Source organism: Stigmatopora argus, chromosome 2, assembly GCF_051989625.1.
Source record: "Stigmatopora argus isolate UIUO_Sarg chromosome 2, RoL_Sarg_1.0, whole genome shotgun sequence".
Classification (NCBI taxonomy): Eukaryota; Metazoa; Chordata; class Actinopteri; order Syngnathiformes; family Syngnathidae; genus Stigmatopora; species Stigmatopora argus.
Window position 1 is genome coordinate 20,956,032 of NC_135388.1, and position 23,615 is coordinate 20,979,646.

At 40.3% G+C, this 23,615-nt stretch overlaps 1 protein-coding gene across 1 annotated transcript in view; it reads left to right on the forward strand.

The window, feature by feature from the left end:
* Positions 1–1,280: 1,280 nt before the first annotated feature.
* LOC144066843 (CD82 antigen-like) overlaps positions 1,281–23,615 on the forward strand; it is a 28,099-nt gene continuing 5,764 nt past the window's right edge. The window contains exons 1-6 of the mRNA XM_077590221.1: positions 1,281–1,489; positions 13,353–13,424; positions 15,962–16,034; positions 21,658–21,779; positions 21,961–22,035; positions 22,953–23,051. Coding sequence (XP_077446347.1) covers positions 13,362–13,424; positions 15,962–16,034; positions 21,658–21,779; positions 21,961–22,035; positions 22,953–23,051 — 432 coding nt within the window. The 5' untranslated portion in view covers positions 1,281–1,489; positions 13,353–13,361. The remainder of the gene's footprint in view (positions 1,490–13,352; positions 13,425–15,961; positions 16,035–21,657; positions 21,780–21,960; positions 22,036–22,952; positions 23,052–23,615) is intronic.

Below are 23,615 nucleotides of genomic sequence, written 5' to 3' on the forward strand. Positions count from 1 at the left end.
AAATTGCCATCCATTTTGCACTTAACCTGAGCCTATCCCAGCTAACTACGGGCACCAGGCTGAATCGTTGGCCAGCCAATCGCAGGGCACAAGGAAACAGACAATCATTCATGCTCATACTCATACCTAGGGGGAATTTAAAATTTTCAACCAGCCTACACTGCATGTTTTTCGATGTGTGAGGAAATGGAAGTACCCGGAGAAAACCCATGCAGGCTCCACACAGTGAGGACCAACCTGGGATCAAATTCATAGCCCTACAACTGTGAGGCCTATTATAATATGAATTGTAAAGAACACTGCATCTGTGGAGTGTAGCTAAATATTCATGTGACATTCATTCATTCATTTGCTGGAGCCAATCTCCGGGCCAAAGGCGGGGGACACCCTGAATCGGTGGCCAGCTGACCGCAGGGCAGATGGAGACAAACAACCATTCACGCTCACACCCATACCTAGGGGCAATTTAGAGTGTTCAATTTGCCTTCCATTCATGTTTTTGGGAGGAAACCAGAGAAGCCACAGGAAACCCACATGCAAACTCCGCACAGGTGGACCGACCTGGATTTGAATCCAGGACCCCAGAGCTGTGAAGCCGACATGCTAACCACTCATACTCCGGGCCGCCCACGTGATGGACATCAAAGGAAAATTAGCCACAAAGGATGCCAAAGATGGCAAAACAACATAGTGGCATGGAATACTGAATTTGTTTTATATGTTAAACATTGGGCGGCCGGGTGGAGCGAGTGGTTAGCGCGTCAGCCTCACAGCTCTGGGGTCCTGGGTTCAAATTCAGGTCGGTCCACTTGTGTGGAGTTTGCATGTTCTCCTTGGGCCTGTGTGGGTTTTCTCTGGGTACTCTGGTTTCCTGCCACATTCTAAAGACATGCATGGTAGGCTGATTGGACACTCTAAATTGCCCCTGGGTATGAGTGTGCATGGTTGTCCGTCTCCTTGTGCCCTGCGATTGGCTGGCCAACGATTTAGGGTGTACCCCGCCTCTGGCCTGGAGGCAGCTGGGACTGGCTCCAGCACCCCCGCGACCCCAAAGCGGTTCAGAAAATGAGATGTTAAGCATTGTTTTGAAAATGTTTTTTTTAAGTACATTCACACACGCAGAGAGAAAAGAACTGCTACTATACGCTCGCAGTGTTTGTGAAAGTTTGTGTTGCTGAGCCAACAGATTTGTCTTTCTTTCTTTATTTTGAAAATCTGCCTCGTGTTAAGAGGTGGCGTTGCGGGGATTTAGGAGTTAAAGAAGGGCGTTCCACTTGCTAATTCCCATATCTGCCACATGGCGGGGACTGGAGGAGATTCCCCTGCTGTCTACCCATCTTGAGCCTTTCGACTGCTGCTAAATTGTTCTCCGTGTCTGTCGTGTTAGAGCGTGGAAGTCGTACAGTCCAGCCACAACCAACTCTCCGCTCATAGGAGATAGAAGCCACACGCAATAGCTTTCAACTACACACTCAGCGGCAACTTTTCGGTAAGTAGTAAAGACTTCTCCAATCTGGTGTGGGTTTTCGACATGAAAACGGGTTCTACTGTTCCCCAACACGTGATTGTATGCCTCAAGCGTGTTGGATGCAAACTCATCTGATCAGCGCCTGATGGAATTTCAGATAAACAAAAAAAGAATCGTTCTTTCTTTTAATGGCGTCTTCTTCAAAGATGGTGATGTGGCGCGTATTAATCTAAATGAATCAATTCCAGTGGCTTTTGTTCACGCTGTCTTTATCATTTAGATTTAAATAGATTGACCTTTATTTATCCCGTATTCGGGAAATTCAGTTTGTAGCAGGAAAAGACAATGTAGTCCCCATGAAAATAATTCTTTCTCAATTTCAGGTGTATTTAGTTATGTGTGAGCATGTGGGACGGTGTGTGCAAATATACAAGTCATCGTAGTGACTATTTTTGGTCATATTAACATTTTTTTTATACAATTGTGGCTTACATGATTGAAATGTGAATGCTCGGTCTCAATTCTAATTATATCACTCATTTCATTTTCTGAACCGCTTTATCCTCACTAGGGTCGCAAGGGGTGCTGGAGCCTATCCCAGCTGACCTTGGGCCAGAGGCAGGGGGGTGCCTTGATTTGGTGGCCAGCCAAACACAGGGCACAAGGAGACAAACAACCATTCAAGCTCACACTCTTGCATAGGGGCAATTTAGAGTGTCCAATCAGCCTACCATTCATGACTTTTGAATGTGGGAGGAAACCGGAATGCCCGGGGAAAACCTGCAAACTCCACACAGGTGGACCGACCCGGATTTGAACCCAGGTCCCCCACTGTGAGGTCAGCGCGCGCTAACCACTCAAGCCACTGGGCTGCAATTCTAATCATATCATTATAATTTTAAAATTATTCATCATTATTGCAAGTTTTTAACAAGATTTAGCTGTTTGTTTAAATAAAAATATAACTAAAAACAAAAATGTACAAAATTACTATACATACAATTAAAGCCCCAATAAGTTCTTGTTGTTAATAATTCATTGTAATTACGTCATTTCTGCCACTGATTGCAGGAAACGTCCAAGCTATTTGACTGGGATGTCGGCAGCGATTATTTGCTACCTGCCACTCCAAAAGTAAAAGTCATTATCTATCCTCCTGGTAGCCAATGAGATAAAAGAGTGCCCTATGAAGGGTTAAATGACCAAGGAAGCTCCTTGGATATTTTGTACTAATGCCTGGATTTTTCATGTTAACAAAAATAATTAATTTTGAGTGATGTGGTTAAATGTCTATTACTCCCGTTTACACTGATTTTGCTCTAAATTTAGTAGTAAATAGTACAGTGGTACCTTGAAATACAAGCTTAATGGGGGACTGAGCTCGTATGTCGATTTACTTGTATCTCAAATCAACGTTTCCCATAGAAATGAACTAAATACAAATTAATTTGTTTGCACCCTCTGAAAAAAATACCCCCAAAACAGGATATTACAATGGAAAAACATATTTTATTGGTTTTAATTCACCATCTACTAACAGAATAACAAATAACTAGTGGTTATGATGTTTAATTATAAAATGAGGCATTATTTTATACATCGGGGAGTTCGTGGATGGGGGAAAGAGAGAAAGAGTCACTTGACGGATGCGCTCGTAACGTAACATAAACTTTAAATTTAACTTAAATGAACTTGGAATCCTTTACACACTTAAAAAAAAGTTTTAATCCTACACTAAATTTAAACCTTCTTGTGCAATAACCAAGGCAAAGAAGTTCATGTATTCCACCGTGGCTTTCGGGGCGAACTTTCTGCTTCTCCATACGTATTGACGAGCCAGCTCAGTCACGTGTAAACTAGTCATGTTTCTCGAGTATTTCTTGCTTAATATCGATTGTCATCATACGCCTTTTCTTCATAATATCCTTCATTGCACCAGCTTGCTCTGGATCCGTTGTGTTTGCCTTAATTCTGCACTGACAAATGCAAAAAAAAACCGATACGATCAAAATTTCGAGATGCGACCAAGCCAGGTGGCCATGACATGAGAGGCTGTTTATCATTGTACCGCACTTTTTTGCCGCATCTCTTTCGTGTACAACTATTATATCTACGAGGACTGAACGATTTATTCAGACGAGTTTCGACCAGAAAGCGCATAACGTGCATGCGCAGGCAAAAAGAGGGCTTTCTGGGTAATGAAGTATACTCGTGCACACAACACCCATAGGCAATGGCACCCTTTCTCTGAATAAAACTTCATTACCCACAATCATTACGTGGGTAGGGTATTGCATTTCCTGTTTTCGCCCTGGCCTGTTAGCTCCCGTTGGCGGAGCGATTGCTAATTCAAGACTAGTACTTCTCGTTGGCAAGTGGTCGTGTGTTATCCTATTGTGTGGACATCTGTGTGCATCATTTTCGGAATATTTTGAAGGGAGTACGTACAACAGCAAACAGCCCATCGATAGCGAACGTGAGGGTGGAGGCGTGGCAACCAACTAACCCGAAGAGAACGAAGGTAAAAATAAAATAAAACAAAATTAGAATTCAGTTTTGTGTAAAGTTACATTAAACTTATGTTTGAGTGTGTCTGTATATATTAATCCAAGTTAATTTAAATTTGTTTGTTCGGTTAAAAGTGCGTTGTCGTGGAAAGTCCCCCGGACAAATACCCATATTTTCATTTGTCTTGAATCAAGTGGTAAAGAAGTTGTGGTCCAGAAATACAATAAATACATTTGGCAAAACATGTTCTACTAATACAATACTGTAAAAAGTACTCATCGGAGCAGAGTGCTTATTCCTATGATTGATTTTTGCCCTTTTAATTGCCGAGTATGGAGTGGTTATGAGGACCAGCTGGGTACAGATGAAAATGTGGGTCAGCATTGAAAATTATGGCATCACAGTTAAGCCCCAAATTTTCCCCCACAGGGTCCCGGGCCTCACATGGCATCCTATACTGCACAGCAACCCCCCCTAACATCTGAGGCTATAAATCAGGGTTTTCTTCCCTCCATCCAGTGTGACCTTAATTATCTTTCCATATCCAGCAAACAGAGATGTTGTATGGATTATGCTGTGCAAGAGTTCCCAGCTGTTGCTGGTTAAATTTTGGAGGCATCCATGCAGCTTCTGGTCTAAAGAACGTCTACATGAGTTTAATGTAATTCCTTGTTTGAGTTCAACCCGATAGTGTACCAACTGCTGAACTGCCTAAAACAAGAGGCTTAACTGTGGCAAAACACAAGTACATAACCCGTTTCCCCTGTTTGTTGGAATTGCCCCAGAGCTGTGTGAATTCAATGTTATTCAAGCTCCTCCTTACAGTTTTCTCCCAACAAACAAGACAGAACTATGTGCAATATTGCTTTAGATTGAGGTTGTCATTTGTTTAATTGTAAATAGTTTCATAACGGCAAATTTGAAACCAATTTAACAAGTGTTCGGATCAACCACCTGATTTCATTATTTTGAATAATTGCATTTCTCTTATTCTAATAGTTTCTTTTGACATTTTAAAATTATTTGAATGAGCTATATTCCCAGAACTCCACCCAATGGTTCAGTGTTTTTTTTTTTTTCTCGCCAGATTTTGGTGCAGGCAGCGTGGAATGGATTCCCACTCGTTGACAGTTTTATTGTGATTGTGAATAGTTTTCACTCTTTATCTGTGCCCGACGACTGACTTGGCGACCAGTCTAGGTTTACTGCCTAGGGTTTAGCTAGGATAGGCTCTGACCCTGACAAGAATAAGCGGTTGAAAATTAATAAATGAATATTCCTACAATTAAAATAAAGATAATTTTTAATCTTTTAGTAGAAAAACTCCTTTCAGATAATTGACCTACCTTCAACTTTTATTAGAAAAAATTGTGTTTGTCTTCGTTGTAAAAACTTAAACAAAAATCTGCCTGTAACATACAAAGAGGCCTTGTAGAAAGTAAAAAAATATTCGTTATAGACAATAAATTCGAACATTATTTAAAACGCAATGTACCCCTTATAGAAACTCAGACGTTCTATGAATAATATCCAGACAATCCATCAGGTAAAAATCTTTATAGAGTTACCCTGCCTTTACCAAGTTATGTACTGGTGTCAGATTTGTGAACACTGCACCTAAACCCAGTTCAGCTGATTGTACAATCCTCATCAATAGAAGCTTCAATTGCTCACACAGGGTTTAAATAGACAGACAAGGGTTGTTTACAGAGGGTGGGAACTGATTAATTTGTATGTAGTTATTTTCTATGGGAAAATTTGATTTCAGATACGATAAATTGACATAGACCTCGATCCCGGAACACATTAAGCTCGTATCTCAAGGTATTACTGGATCGTCTTTATTTTTTTAAAATCACCTATGGCGACTTGTAAGCACTATAAACATATATTTGCTTGGCCACATAGTATAGGTGCATTATATCCACTCTTCTTCATCTCAAAATAAAATGCATTTACATGGATACCCAGAGTACATGCTTTTGAGGTTTTTTTGAGTTCGAGTCACATGATTTTGAGGACCTGCCAATACTGAGTCCCGACCAAATATGCTAGCAATTTGTTACGGAAAACAAGCATGATAGCCATATATATTGCACAGCACAAAATAATGTTGAAAACAAATTACATTTAAAACTTCTGCCTTAAAAAAAACAGAACTGAATTTACTCGGCACAGCAAAATGGGTTTCATTTAACCCTTTTTTCAAAACTGAATTTTTGGCTTAATCAAAAGAACTACAGTCTCCACTTTCCTTTGGTATATCAATCATTTTGCTAAATATCATGTCCGGGAAATTACAACTTGAAGTTGGTTCATCTAAATCAGGGTTCTCCAAACTACTGCAGAAAGGGCCGCAGTGGGTGCGGGTTTTCGTTCCAACCTATAAGAGGAAACCTTTCCACCAATCTGGTATCTTAGAAGTGCAATCCATGGATTGCAGTTAGGTGCTTCTTGTTTCAGCAGAAACCTCATTGGTTAAACTGTTTGTGTTGGATCGGTTGAAACAAAAACCTGCACCCCTGCTCTAAATTATTGTATAAGCCATGAAATAATTAATGTATTTCATTACATTCGTTTGTAAAACAATGTCATTGAACCTAATCAATAACCTTGATTTATTGATTCATGTCCAAACCTGAACGTTTTTTATCATTCAATTCAAAATAACCAGAGTTGCTGAGTTAAGTGACGCTAATGCTAACCTTCTAAAGTGAATGTGATACGTCGACTCCCCAAACCGAAGTTAAAAAAGAACTGCACTTCTTTTAAGTTGGAATGGCTGTTGGAGTACCGTATTTAATCGAGTGTAACAAGCACTCGGGTATAACGCCCACCCATAATTTGTGACTAAAACTTCGTATATTTTTTTTCCCCAGAAGGACAGAAGTGACAGAAATTTAAGTCAGATTTGTGCATATTCTAGTGACATTTATTAAGATGTTTTATGTGTGGATATCAATCATAAAATTTTATGATTTATAGATCAGGGATGTCAAACTCAGTTTGGTTTGCGGGCCAGATTAATGCCTTAAACTAGATTTCCTGTGTGCTGGACCACTTTATTTTTGGCTCAAAAAGTTCACTTACTGGCCGCCATTGACGGCGCTAGACGTCAATGGCACTGAAAGATTAGCTTCCCCACTCAGTTTAAATGGATTGGAAATCTATCCTTTGTCAATAGCAGGCAATTAGTTAAATTTGTGTCATTTTCGTGTACTTACGGGTCACTTCGTGTAAATTTGGGATCATTTCCGATTGATTTTCCCAGTATGCTTCTTGTTTGCGTCAGTTGGTACTGATTTTTGGGTAGTTCTGGGTTACTTCCTGTTTGTTTTGGCAGATTTTAAGGTTCCTTATTAACCCATTGGCTGCCATTGAAGGTGCCGATTTGACGGCAGGGAGCAAATGAACGCTGGTCACAAACATCTGGTTTACGGTGCGCTTGTCGGAAAAAAATGAAAGCATTTAATTCTGTACGTACAGTATGATTGAGCTCCAAAGTGCTCGTCAGGTATAACAACCCCTAGCTGACCACTTCCGGCCCGTGGGTCGCATGTTTGACACCACTGCTATTGATCATTTATGAATAGTGGAAATGCACTTTCTGATGGCAGGTGTGTCACTGGTGTGTGGCCATAGCGAGCAATTTTGATGTTGCTCACAGTGGTTCTCAGTGTTGTCAGGGAGGTTGTCTGAATGCCCAGACATATGTAAAATTAGATGGAACATTTGTCTTGTATCGTATTCAAACAACATGTACCCAGAGGTTCCCAATTCTACTTTTTAATGACTGCATAAATTTGATAAAGGTTGAATGTGTACTCTTAAAGAAACAAAGATGACAGGTAATTAGATAGTTCAAGTTGTTTTCCTTTACTCCTTACTCCTGACTGCCCCTCCAGCTGTCATGGCAACCTGTACGAGTCCCAAACGAGATTTTACCGAGAAGTTGGATAATGCCAGTGGGTTGGATGGGATCTGGACCAAATTGATTTTGCAGCAATTGATTCGTCTCGGTGCATTCGTCTAGATTGCTTCCAGTTGCAGTCGATCTAGTTGTAATACAAATCGTATCTCATCTCATTTTCTGAACCGATTTATCCTCATTAGACTTGCAGGGGGTGCTGGAGCCTATACCAGCTGACTCTGGGCCAGAGACGGGGGGGACACCCTGAAACGGCGGCCAGCCGATCGCAGGGTACAAGGAAACGGACAACCATACACACTCACACTCATACCTAGGGGGAATTTAGAGGGTCCAATCAGCCTACCGTGCATGCCTTTGGAATGTGGGAGGAAACTGGAGTACCCGGAGAAAACCCACACAGGCTCGGGGAGAACATGCACGCTCCAAACAGGTGGACCGACCTGGACTTGTACCCAGGACCCCAGAGCTGTGAGGCTAACGCGCTAACCACTCGCTCCACCGGACGACCTATCCAAATCATATCTAATAATATATTTACAGACAGTCATTATTTCTTCTGCCTTGTTGCATTTCATGTCTTATTCTCGCAATGTGAAAATCTTCCTGAGCTGTTTTCCATATTGTGTCACTGGAGAAGATTTAGTTTGAATAGTTTATTGCAATGCAGGTCAAGTTCAGTCACCCCCTGCAATGATTGAGTGTTTCATCCATTTTTCAGATTGACATAATCTTCACGTAATTGTTTTATTAAAACAAAATGCAGTTGAAAATTACATTACAGGTTTAAGAAAGGAATCCTAAAAGTATTTGTACACAACAATATTGTCAATCATCATACCTGTCAACCTCTGCCGATAACTGCCCTTATAAATGATTATGATTCCCCTTACAAACCCCCAAAAAAACTTACAAACACCGTACAACTCGTACGGTGTTTGTAAGGTTTTTTGGGGGTTTGTAAGGGGAATCATAATCATTTATAAGGGCAGTTATCGGCAGAGGTTGACAGGTATGAATCATTGAGTTTTTGATACATGCCAATCTATATGTATTCAGCAGTTCTCTGTCAACTTGTCAAAGGTGTCAAATTTATAATAACATACCGTATTTACTCGCATATAAGCCGTCCCCTTAAAATTGCCTTAAAACCGTTGAATTTTACAATTTCTTGCCTATAAGCCGCCCAATGATTCCCAATTTTCACCTCCATATTCATGGTTTTAATAGGGAGTACAAATGTGTTACTTTGAAGGGAAAATCTTAAGAAAAACGTCTGGCCAGTCAGAGCAAGCTTATAACTGCGGTGGGATGGCGACGCCATGAGCGAGCGGTGACGAGCACAAGTGAGTTGTTTCACCATTTATGCAAGATGCAAGATTTCATTCATAGACGTCAAAATAAATTTGGTTTAGTATTTTATCTATTTGTCTTTTCTCTATTTTGAAATGAATTACCGTATCGGCCGCATTGTCTTGCGTTATGGTGTTATGCCGTTTCGTCTTTGTCACCTTGCAGTTTCGTGCATGTCAAGTCTTTTATGGGCATATAACCCGTACCCTTGATTCAGTCATTTTTTTTACAGCGACAAATACGGCTTATATGCGAGTAAATGCGGTATTTAATACACAATGTTTCCTGCGCAACAAGATTAATCTAAGTGAATTGAGTGTGTGGTGGCCGAGCTATTATCTTGACATTTCTACTTTCTGCTGCTTCAAGTGACCACAGATGCCTGGTTTAACTCTTGAGCATATGCCATATCACATGGTTACGCTCCAAAAGATAATAATATGGTGTGCAAAGTGTGGGGTAAATAGACCATCAGGTTGTGTCCGGTCTCAGAGTGGAAAGTTACATATTTCGCCCATCTGCTGTTGTCTTTTTCGAGAGGAGGAGCTGTAAGAATGAAGCAGCGCACTACGGCTCAAATTCTCCCTTTTGTTACATGAGAGAATAATGCTTGAAAGCTTCCATTGTTTTGGAGACCAGTTGGGGTGGGAGGGAGACTGCAAGCTGTACTATTGAGAGTGGGTAAATGGCATTGTCGTCAGGTGGGGAGAAGACTTGACTGGTGTTTAATCGTTCTGACTGAGCAGCCAATATTACACGTAGATAGATGTTCACCAATCAAATGTATTGTTTATTACAACAGAGTTATTAATAGTGTGCTTTTGACCACTTACAATCACTAAAATGGGGGAACATATGTCTGATTTAATAAAGCATAACTGAATTCATTTGACTTTTGTCCAGTATCAAGATGTCATGGCATGATCAAGGTTTGCCAAATACACATTGGTTTGTATTTTATATTAAAAAAAGGAATAGTGCATACACACTATCCACATGCATATGAAGATGAGTTAGTGTATACCACTACGACTACTACAGTATATACTTTATGTAATCTTATCTTGAAATCTCTCTGTCCTACTTAATTGCATCCTATTTTGCTTTGAAGGTCACAAATGATTGATCGGATTGCTGATTCAAATTGTGATCTGTTACATTGACTCAAGGGTCAGCAACTCTGGTCCTTGAAGGCATCTATGCAGTCTATGTTCCATATATCCGCTTTACAACACACATAAATCAAATAACCTGGATCGTTATCAGGCTTCTGTAGATATTGCTGAAGAGTTGATCATTTGATTCAGAAGACTTTGAGGAGCGAGACATGGAAAACAAATTGGGTAGGTGCCATCTAGGACCGAAGTTAGTGACCCTTGCATTCGATGTTTGTCCTCTCTTATACAAAAAGTGCTGCAAGTTTTTAGGTGACAACTTTAAAACAAGTAATAAAATCAATTATGTAATTTCAATTAACACCCAAGACTGTGACTCATTGTTTCCATGTTTTTTTCTAATGAAACAAACCAAACGCCATATGGATCAACTTGTACAACTGGATTGTGTGTCATTGTTGTATCATTAAACTGGAAATGTAGAACTAAAAGGAGTGAGATGCAATTTGGTCTTTATTTAAGTTAGGTACACTGACTGCAATGCAAACATTATTGTATTTCTTGAACTAGTATAAGTCTTTTTTTAATGATACGCGTAATGGGCTTCTAAAAAGAAAATCACAGCTGACATTGTCATTAAATGTGCTGGCTATCCATCCACCAGCCACAACATTGAATTAGTCAATTGAGATCCAATACAAGTAATCTAATGTTACATCGCATGACATCCAATCGGTCTTTTTGTCACCAGCAATTCATTTGCGAAGACAATATCTCATCTCATCACATTTTCTGAACCGCTTTATCCTCATTTGTGTTGCGGGGGGTGCTGGAGCCTACCCCAGTTGACTTCGGGCTAGAGGCAGGGACACCCTGAATTGGTGGCCAGCCGATCACAGGGCATAAGGAGATGGACAACCATTCACAGTCACACCCGTACCAAGGGGCCATTTAGACCGTCCAATCAGCCTACCATGCATGTTTTTGGAATGTGGATGGAAACCGGAGTACCCGGAGGAAACCCACGCAGGCCCGGGGAGAACATGCACATTCCACACAGGTGGACAATTGAAAAAACTCACTTGTGCCTGTTACTGCTAGCTCAGGGCGTCGCCATCTTATGTAGGGCACCACCATCTTTTCCAAGGCGCCGCCGTCTTACCTAGTTAAACGTGGCAGACGCGAGTATGTGTTCGTAGCGTTTACCATGTCAGCACATCCCAATTATTATTAAGGCTGATCAAAGGTCTTGTGGTCGATCGTTAAAATAGAAGCCTTGATACCTGCGTAGTGTGTATCTCATGCTATTATTGCACCCAGAAACTTGGTGAACACTACCGCTATGGACACACTTCCTGGTTTTGCTTACATTACTTTCTTTTTGAAAGGAAATGATTGTACATTTGTGATTATGAAATAAAACTAAATTCCAATTTTTTTATTTTTATATCTTGTTGGAAAGTGATGACTATTGCAGTAATATGAACCAATAATATGAACATTAGAAGCAATTTGGCTGCCACAACATCTTAAACTTCTGGTAAGAAGTTATGGATGGACAAAGGGCACTTTCATAATTATGTCTAATTTGGATTTTTTTTTTTTTTTCAAAGCTGAACTTGTTTGTAGTTCTTCTGCCATGGTTACAAAAACAAAGCTATTGGTAATGTGAATAGAATCCTGCCATGTTGTGACGCATAAAACAGACGTTAAGTTTTCACTGTTTACTTAAGTAAATATGGCAACTTTTGTTAACATTAGAGCTGACACATTTTAAGCATTTTTAAGGGTTTTATGCTTAAATCAACACTCAGTGAGTCAAGTAGAATAGCGACACTGTAACAGTGACCCATTTCCACTGAAGAAAATATGGGTCATGTACATGACTCTCACACTGTAGGACTTGACTGCCGCAGGATAACTGAATGCAGGCCTCCAACCTTTACCCAGATTTTCATAGATTTATTGGCGAGTGAAACGTATTATTGTACAGAGTGTGAAAGGATTGTGTAGATGACATTGGTGGAAAACCGACTGAGCCTGTTCATGTTTTGCTGTCATAGGGCAAAACAATGTGGAGCAAAACATAAATGCTATTTAGAATTATTGTTGCAGTTCACTATATTAAAATACATTTCAACGTTTTGTAATGTGGTAAACTGTATTTGCATGAATTTGTCCCATTTAACATTCTGATTTCAATTCTCCAAAAGTAGTTTCTGTTATTGTGTGTATTTTGGCTGTTTCTTTCATACTGCTAATCATCTAATTGGGACATTTGATTGCTGTTTTTTACTTGGATATTTATTTTAGTTCAGAACCTGCTAGTTTATTCAGTATATTGGTTGTATGCAATGGGGACACGCCTTGTTCTATGAGCACTTATTCAGTTTCAACTGGTTTTGCAAGTTTAATCTTACAGATTTGAGCCTTCACTCTAATTTCGCTCATTCTTGTGAAAGGTTTACCAGTGTTATCATTCTGTCTCCTATCTGAGTACCCAACAATCATGATATTTTGCTTTAAAATAAGAAGAATGAAGAAAAATTCCCTGTACAGATTTTCAAAGATTATATTTGACTGTTAGCTCCTGTGTCACTTTTTGGTGGATACTTTACTTCTTGTACTAAAACAAATATCCTGTAGAGACTTCACAGATGTTTGCATATTTCTTTGGATGACTAGCACAGACATGTCACATGTTTTGAAACACGAACCCTAAAACAACAAGTAAGTCTTATCCTCAAAACAAATCGTCCTCCATTTATTTTACCTGAATACCTTTCTGGTCAAGAACATACCTGTTTTTTTTTTATTATAGATGTTTTACTTTCATATATTTACACTAACTGGTTTTCCTTTCGGAACAAATTTGATCAAATGTGCTGGTATTCTTTTGCTGTTATTTGTTATGACGTCGGGAGCTTTGCACTCTATCACAAAAACAATGTTGGGTACTCATGGTCTCTTTCGTTCACAGATAAGCATCATGGGGAAAGGCTGCGTGACGGCGATCAAGTACTTCTTGTTCCTTTTCAACTTCATTTTCTTTGTGAGTAGTATTTCATCTTCAATTGTATTGATGAATATCCAGAACACTTGCCAAAAATATTTCAACAGGCATGTCTCTTAGTGTATTCACTGTATAAAGCAATCTTCATTCTCACTATTACATGCTTTAGTAGAGTATTTAATATCAACAGAGCAAGATAAACCACCCCCCAGATTAACTAAATTATTTTCACTTGTCATCTGATCATTTAGCTGAAATAAAGAAAAACACAAATGCCAAACATTTAACAGGATTTGATCAGGAGTGTACCGTATTTTCACACCTTTAAAACGCACCGTCTGATAGGGTGTAGTCTCAGTTGCGGGTATGTTTTCAGTTTTTTGTCAATACATAGGGCTTGTCGCAAAAGGTGCTAGCATGAAACTAGGTTAGCGTACCTATGTTATACTATCCGCTAGCGTATGTTATACTATCCGCTAGCGTATGTTATGATGGCCGCTAGCGTATGTTATGATGGCCGCTGGCGTATGTTATGCTGGCCGCTGGCGTATGTTATGCTGGCCGCAGGCGTATGTTATGCTGGCCGCAGGCGTATGTTATGCTGGCCGCAGGCGTATGTTATGCTGGCCGCAGGCGTATGTTATGCTGGCCGCAGGCGTATGTTAGGCTGGCCGCAGGCGTATGTTAGGCTGGCCGCAGGCGTATGTTAGGCTGGCCGCAGGCGTATGTTAGGCTGGCCGCAGGCGTATGTTAGGCTGGCCGCAGGCGTATGTTAGGCTGGCCGCTGGCGTATGTTAGGCTGGCCGCTGGCGTATGTTAGGCTGGCCGCTGGCGTATGTTAGGCTGGCCGCTGGCGTATGTTAGGCTGGCCGCTGGCGTATGTTAGGCTGGCCGCTGGCGTATGTTAGGCTGGCCGCTGGCGTATGTTAGGCTGGCCGCTGGCGTATGTTAGGCTGGCCGCTGGCGTATGTTAGGCTGGCCGCTGGCGTATGTTAGGCTGGCCGCTGGCGTATGTTAGGCTGGCCGCTGGCGTATGTTAGGCTGGCCGCTGGCGTATGTTAGGCTGGCCGCTGGCGTATGTTAGGCTGGCCGCTGGCGTATGTTAGGCTGGCCGCTGGCGTATGTTAGGCTGGCCGCTGGCGTATGTTAGGCTGGCCGCTGGCGTATGTTAGGCTGGCCGCTGGCGTATGTTAGGCTGGCCGCTGGCGTATGTTAGGCTGGCCGCTGGCGTATGTTAGGCTGGCCGCTGGCGTATGTTAGGCTGGCCGCTGGCGTATGTTAGGCTGGCCGCTGGCGTATGTTAGGCTGGCCGCTGGCGTATGTTAGGCTGGCCGCTGGCGTATGTTAGGCTGGCCGCTGGCGTATGTTAGGCTGGCCGCTGGCGTATGTTAGGCTGGCCGCTGGCGTATGTTAGGCTGGCCGCTGGCGTATGTTAGGCTGGCCGCTGGCGTATGTTAGGCTGGCCGCTGGCGTATGTTAGGCTGGCCGCTGGCGTATGTTAGGCTGGCCGCTGGCGTATGTTAGGCTGGCCGCTGGCGTATGTTAGGCTGGCCGCTGGCGTATGTTAGGCTGGCCGCTGGCGTATGTTAGGCTAGCGTGTTTTTTTTTAAAGACCACACAAGCAAAACTAAGTTTGATAGTGCTTTATTGAGGTAAAAGGTACACTCTTCTATAACGAGTTTGGCGTTCAACATGCTATGCTCCACTGTCAGTCAGAGTTGTTTATTCAGGGAACTTGATTCCAGCTTTGGCGAAAGCTCGAACAGTGCTGGCCGACACTTGAGCCCCGTCATCCACAATCCATTGTAACTTGCGACATGCATCACTCCCAAGCCTTTGATTCTCCTCGCCATTGTATCGACATCGACAATTCATTCCAAATCGTCACGTAACTTGTGCGATGCTGCCTGCCCGAACTACAATCAATGTTGGCCATCCGTTAGCAATCCTCAAGCGGTCAGGGCCATACAAAAATTGAGTTTAGTGCACGGACAAAACGTACCGACCGATTGGGCGCACCGACCAATTTAGAGAAAATAGACGTAAGTGCGCCCTATAGGTGTGAAAATACGGTACTCGAAATCCATTTTTAGCAGGACAGTGTTAACTTAAAAACAATAACAACAACATACAAACTGGATATTCTGGGTGACATACCATAATGTTGCGAGCATAAACACCACACAGTTGAAGTCTTTGGTGAGTGTAAAGTTAACATGTTTTGCAGAGGCTTGCAAGCATTTAATTTTGATACTGAGACTTCTTTCCCAAATCCCACAAAAGATCTTTGTTAGGTTATTTATTTATAAAACTCCTAAACTGTCTTGAAAATGTGGCTCTTGCCCAAAGTCAGCTGAAATAAGTCAAAAAATGGAAATTGAACTCCCTGAATAGTTTAACTGATTTCTATATATGTTTCCTTCAGTTTCAAAATTTCCTCACTAGAACAAGAACAGCAAGTCACAGCATATTAACAGATTTTGCATCAAAGCTGGACAATTGAATACTGCTTGCATCTACGGTTAGAGCATGTTGTTCAATCTTCATAATGCCTGTCTGTTATTTTCTTATTTTAGCTTCTTGGCGCTGTCATCATGGGTTTTGGATTATGGCTTCTTCTCGACAATCAAAGCTTCTTAGTTGTCCTCAGTAAGTCCTAAATTAAAAATATTATTTTCACGTCAGGAAAACGTCCCTGTGTCACAGTGAAAGTGTTTTTTTTTTAAATGTTGCTTGCTTTATTTTACGGTTCATCATTTGATTTTGAAAATCTCTGTAATCTATGTTTAGCTTCAAATTAAGAAATGTAAAGGTCAGTTCAAATTGAAAAGTGGCAAGCCAAAAAGAGTTATTTGGAGTCCATTATTTCCTATGGTCATTATTTTTACAGCTTCAGTATGAACAAGGTGTATTCAATTGTTTTTTTCTTGGAGCAAAGTTGTTTAATTTTTTGCGGCCAGCTAGTCAAACAAAAACTACAACTCACATTTTCACTTTATAAACATTTATTTCTAATTACAAAGGTAGTGAGTACTATCGTTTTGGTGACATATAATCAATCGTCATATCATAGAGGACAGGTCTAGTGTCACAACATATTAGGCAGTTTTCTTGCAATCGCTCCTGGGGGAATAGAAAAATACTTTACGCTCCAATTTTATGAAGTCTGCTTTCCACATCTATTTGTTTAGTACTTTTGGTCATACCAAGCCATCACTTTGAGCCTTCATTTTTTTTCTGTTAAACACAATTTGATCGGTTCACGGCATCACATGAGCACTACCGTAATGCCGCAAGTCAAAGAGGAGACCCTATAAAACATAATTGCTTTACATATTTACACATTGTTATACAGATTGTTGAATCTCTTAAACAATCTCCACTGTGCAATGCCAAACTCAGCATACCATGTGTAATACAATTGCTTTGCAATACAACTCGCATGCTTTATAAAGCATTCATATTTATTCATACTATTTTCATATTTATACTTGACCTGTATGTTCTTCAATGTTTATTTATATATTTATACTAGCTAGTGGCCCGGTGAACAAGTGGTTAGCGAGTTGGCCTCACCGTTCTGAGATCGAGGGTTTAATCGCAGGTTTGGACCTTCCTGTTAGGAGTTTGTATGTTTTCCCCTTGTGTGAGTTTTCTCCAGGTACTCTGGTTTCCTCCCACATCCCCAAAACATGTAGGGTTGGCTCGTGGAACACTCTAAATTGCTTCTAGGTTTGAGTGTGTCATGAATGTTTGTATGTCTCCTTATGCCCTGCGATTGGCTGGTCACCAATTTCAGGGTGTCCCCCGCTTGGTGCGTGTAGTTGGCTGGGCTAGGCTCCAGCACCAGCCACAACAGTTGAGGATAAGCAGTATGGAAAAAAATAATGAATAGGCTCCATATAATTCTTTATTTGTAATACTTGTGTATTATGTTTATATATACACAATAACCGTTGAAAAAAGTTGCTGAACCAATGAATGTTATAAAACTCTGAAATCTTTGTTATAACTATTAAACACATCCAGCATGGGCTAAGTTATTTCTAACCGAAACAGCAGTGTACAGTACGAGTCTTTCAATTCCTCTCTCCAAAAATAAACATTGCTCCTCTAGTTTACTTTCCATTCGCACAATGGCCTCAATCTACTACTTATCCTGATCTAAAGTTAAATTTGTAAGTGTGCCATCTGACTACAGCCTGTTACTATTTGTGCCAGATATTTTCGACCAGATTCGAATCAGGTCAAGTTTTTTTACATTTCTCTGGAAAACCTGACATAAATGTACCTTTTTAATCAAGCTCTGGGCGACTTCACGGTGGACGCCTCGTCTTTATCTGAAAATAGAGCTCTCTGGGCGGGTAAGACGGTTTGACGCCACAAAGGAGCAAAGTGGAAGTTGAGTGTGGGCATTGGGTGGACGCCGTCACTCTTATTCGAAAATAGAACTCTCTGGGCGTGTGAGACGGCTGGACGGCGTGGAGCAGCAAAGTGATTTCAAAATGAACAGTTTGTAAATGACAGAGGAACATGATTTAATTTATAGTTGATGTCAACAAGAACAAAATCAACAACTTGAGGGGTGACTTGACAGGCTCTCATTCTGTAATAGAAGTCAATTTAACTGATTCTGATTAATTAAAATCTGGTCGAAAATATCTGTCCCTATTTAGGGCCATAACTAGAGTATACATAGTTTTGACACATTTAAAATTGAATTTTTAATTAATATTATGTACGCATTGATAGATTGATCAATATATTTGTATATCTATATATCAATAATACTTGAAATTATTCCAAATGAAGAAGCATAAAAAGAGATTGTCTCGTGTCTTACATCAGGAAACTACATAGGAGTGTGACAACAAGCAGAAGCAGTGTTCACAAGACTGAAAATCTTAGGCAAATGAAGACAATGATGTGCAAGTAATGAGAACGTACACTATGCAGTCAGGGAGAGAGTGTGTTGTTGTCTTGGAGGAGATGAGGACACTCGTCTCTTGTCAGTGGCATCGCTGCAGGTGTCCTCCCGTCATACAGTGGAGTCTTTTTCCCCTGCCCAGCATCAAAATGCATCACATCAGCCCAGTGCGCTCACTGCCTTACTCACCACTGCACTCGTCATTAGTCTGGTGACGGAGAGGCAGAGAGCGTGAGCCATATCTTGCCAGAGGTCATAGATGCTGTCATACCTTGGGAAAAACACACAAACTAAAGGGATAAAGTACAGTAGACAGATTTTCTGCAGAGACCTAAGTGACAGTGTTGTCAATGGCACAATTCAGCAAATGTGGGTGGGAATTTGTGTGTGACATTAAGTCAGACTTTTGCCGGTCAGATGTTATTGTCTCTGTGCCCAGTCAAAAGCCTTGACGTATGATTTCATTCGCACCACCAATGGTAAGCATCTCATGTAGCTTTTGTTGTTTTAAAATGCAGTTAATCTGTTCATATTAACAATACATTTGATAAATAGGGCACTTTTGTAACAAATTGAACAGATGTATTTTTTTTCATGGATTATATGACAAATGGATAGCTGTGATTCGTAAATCAAGACTTGCAAGTCAATTATATTTATTCCAAGCGAATAAATAACAACTTTACCTCTTACATTAAATCAGGGATTGTTTACATTTATGGCCTTGTGGCCCAATTTTTCTTGGACAAAGTTGCCCATTGCCCAAACGAATATAATTTGTCTTGATTTATTACATTTACATTCAATAACTAAATCAAATTACTTTAAGGTTAAAGTTCACAAAATGAATGATGATAATTATAATCATAATGAAGGGATAAAACAAATACACGGAATGCAAAAGTAAATACAGACGCTCCCCAACTTACGAACGAGTTAGGTTCCGTGCGATTGTTCATAAGTTGAATTTGTTCGTAAGTTGATTCAGTGCTATATTTTGTATTATAATTTATGTTTAAGGCCTATATAAGTATATTGAAGGTTTATATAAGTGCATTTGTATGTTTAAGGCTTGTATAAGTAACCTGCATTGGTTTGTACTGAAAAAAACATTTAACGAACGATCGTCGAACGATTCAAGTTGTATGCCCGTGCAACGCTCACCATTTTCTCACCCGCATCAAGCTTCTTTATTATTCCACTATCGTTTCAAATGAAATGGCTTTCCTCTTCCTTGCACTACCACCCTCACTAGAAGCCTTTCGCTTTTCACCAACCGTATTGAATAATGGATGCACGAGATATTTAATGATAAAAATGTTCTTTGCGCACTGGAGATACGTTCACACACTTACGCACTGCAACGAACTGGGCAGAGGAAGGTGGATGCTGGGTGAGCTCTCACGGCGCCAGGCGTCGGTATTAGCGGCCGAAAGAAGCCAGGCTCACAGAACAAAGAAAGTTGTAAAAACATTAAAGTAAAAAGTATAAAGTACAAAGTAAAGTAAAGAGGAATGTATTGAGAAATATTGACATGTAATTTTAAAAAAGATAGAAGGGCTGTAAAACACGAAAAACGTAAGAATATACAGAGCTACTGTCACTGGCTTCCGCGTGACGGCACCATCTTGGGAAAAAAAAACACCTATGCGCAGACATGTTTGTATGTACCGTTGTTCGTAACTCGAATGTTCTTTAGTAGGGGATCGTCTGTACACTAAACAAAAGAACAACTACAAATTAAACCTTCAAACAGGGGTCTCCTATCCGGTCCACAAGGACCTCTGTGGGTCTTGGTTTTTGTTCCAACTGATTGAGCACAGACAGTTTAACCAACGAGATTGCATTTTGTTGATACTGGAGGACCAAAAAATGTTTGGGTGGTACTTTTTCAAAACGATGAAAAACCTACAGTAGGTTTTTGTGCTTTATATCAATTATACTCCACAATATTTACTCTGCCAACCTAGTGATTTTACTTTATGAATATCAGTGGCGGTCCATGCAATTCCTAGTGTCGCCTTCAGCAAAAACTATTTCATGGCTATAAAACCTCTACTGCAGCTACAGCTGCGACACATAAAAATACAATAAATAAATGCACAAAAATGGGGTAAAATCCACTTCCTAGCAGCATTTAATGATGATGACAAATACTGGAGCTTTTCAGACATTACAACTGGGCCAGGGGGGTGATTTTCCCGAGAAAAGACAGCGATGAATGTCAATGGCGTACCGGCAAACATTGCTCGAAAATGGGGTAAAAGCCAGCCAAAAAAAGCATTTATTGATTAAATACAAATACTGGAGCTCTTTAGACATCAGAACCGGGCCCGGAGTATCATTTCCCCGGGAAAAAGACAGCGATGAACGTTGATACGTCCATACGCGAAATGGCAAAAATTGCACTAAAACGGGGTAAAATCCACTTCCTATCAGCATTTAGTGATTAAATACAAATACTGGAGCTTTTCAGACATTACAACCGAGCCAGGGGGATGATTTTCCCGGGAAAAGACAGCGATCTCGAGGCAGAGCAGCGTGGGAGTTAAGATTCCATTTAGGTCTAGGCAGTGGGCTGACCTAAGTTGCGCTTATCCGAAAATAGAATTTCAATTTCCCGGCCGGTCGGCCAACGATTCGACAGCCCATGCCCGCGCCGTCGGCCGAGTCTTCGCCGGCCCCTACCCGCGGCGTAGGCCGGGGCTTTGGCGGCCCGTACCCGCGGCGTCGGCTGGGGCTTCGGCGATCCGTGCCCGCAGCGTCGGCCGGTGATATGGCGACGAGCGAGATCTGCAAGTTAAATAATTGCCATTGACGGTGATTGATGAAACGAGAAACTCTTTAAAAATGGTCTGTGTTTTACATTGAGCTACAGGCAGCGACAAGGTTTTGGGAAGACGATGCTGGACTTAAATGGAATCTTAACTCCTGACATGTTTAGTCAGGCGAGTACAGTAGTGATCCCTTGAATACCGCGAACAATTGACTCGTGGCCACAAGAGAACAAAGACTTTTTTGGATTCTTATCAAGCGGAGAGGAACTATTTTCACTGTGAGTACAGTATTTAAAGTAGTTACATTTTTAAATATATACATTGTATTTAGGTCTTTTGACATGTTTATAGCTGTAATATTTAATAAATCTACACTTTTTGATAATTGTACTAGTGTACTTGTATTTCTCTATAGGCGCGAAAACACGTATTGTTGTAGCTCTGATGGGGGTGATCCTACTCTGCGTTTCTTTGTTTGTCATGTCTGGTCTACATTAACCACGATATTTGAGGGAATACTGTAACTGGTTTGTAAATTCTGACTAGTTTGCTTATCCTTTCCTTGCAGATGACTCCATAGCTGTCAAGGCCGCTTGCTACATCCTGATTGGAGTCGGAACTTTCTCCATGCTTATGGGCTTCCTTGGCTGCTTGGGAGCTATTTATGAAATTCGCTGTCTGCTTGGCCTCGTAAGTGGCGTAAATTTCATTGATATCAACTTTGACACAGACATTTTCTTTGAGTGAAGGCGTACACATCCAGAGATACTAAAGGTTATGATAAAATGTTCCTCTGAGTATGTTAGCTGTTGATTTATTAGGGCAAATAGGCTTCATGTTTTCTTATTGTGTATTCATTCCTTCCTTTTAGTACTTCACCTGCCTCTTGTTGATCCTCATTGCTGAGATTGTTGCAGGCACCCTTATCTATTTTCAGAAGGGTGCGGTGAGTAACATATTATTTGGTTGCGTCCACACCTATTTACATACAGCAATCAACACTAACGGAAAGTATGTAAATTTGAAGTCAAACAACTTGATAGTTATTAAAATGGAGGGAAATTGGTTTGCAGCGCCTCCTGGTGTCTATTGAACAAGCAAAAATGGCAACAGTAGTTTTTTCCACTTGGCGTTGGATAATTAGATCGAAAAATTATTCTTCTACAAAAACAAACAGTTCTGTATAAAACACACTCATTCATTGTAAACAATGACTTTTTGGGCTAGTTTTTTTTCACAGTTTCACTCAACGTATAATAGGAAATGACCTTTTGGTTAGTGGGATTGTTCTTTTTCCATTGTTTAAATAAAAGCATAAACATTCTCAAAACAGACGCCATCGAAACATTTAATCAATTCTGTTGTTGTTGACAAATATGAATATATTTTTAAAGGTAAACATTTCAAATGCCGAAAGGAATTTCAAAATCATGATTGTGTAGCCTATTGTATCATAAACATGATTTTTCCATGTCATTAAACAATCTGGATATTCAAGTTGAAATTTCTGTCTGGTTTTCTAGCTTGTAAAATGGTAGATTGAGGACATTTTCTATGCAGTGCGTTTATCTGCACATTTTTACTGTGCCCAACGTGCCTTAAAGTAACTCACATTCACCCATCCCCACGCACATTCATACCCCAATTTGTAAAGCACCAATTCATTTAAATTGATTAGAAATTTGTAAAGAATTCATTTTCTTTTATGAATAAAGCAATATGAGCAGTGATAGACGTGACCTAGAGAATAGTCTTTGTCAATCATTTTGAGCCCAAAAAGAAAATCATATAAATATCGAACGAAAACATTCTTTGACATGCCACTCATAAGAAAATATAACACTCTAACTGTCTTCCTTCCAGTTAAATGAAGAGATGTCTAAGATTGTATCCAAGGTCTTGGACAATTATCCGGGGAAGAACTCAACTACAGACCAGGCATGGGACTTCATCCAGAGAAATGTAAGTGGACTTGTGTTCTCCTCCTCCTTGCTTTAAGCCCAACCTATGATATTTAAAAGCTAGTTTTCTCATTTTATATCTTAAAACATGTTACTGACACCACTTGCATTCAGTACCAGGTGAAAAAAAAGCTAGCACAGTGGTACCTTGAGATACGAGCTTAATGCGTTCCGGGACCGAGCTCGTATGTCGATTTACTCGTATCTCAAATCAACGTTTCCCATAGAAATTAACTAAAAACTAATTAATTCGTTCCAACCCTCTGAAAAAAAACACCCAAAAACAGGATATTTGAATGGAAAAACATTTTTATTTGTTATAATTCGCCATCTATTAACAGAGTAACAAATAACTAGTGGTTATGATGTTTAATACTACTAAAATTAGATGGATTTTGTGGAGGGAATAGAGAGAGGGACTTTTTGCACGGCAACGTGCTCGTAACATAACATAAACAAATTTAAATGAACTTGGATTACGATGCAGACACACTCAAAATAAGTTTAATTTAACCTTACACTAAATTTAATTTTAATTTTGTTTTAAATATTTATACGTTTCTTC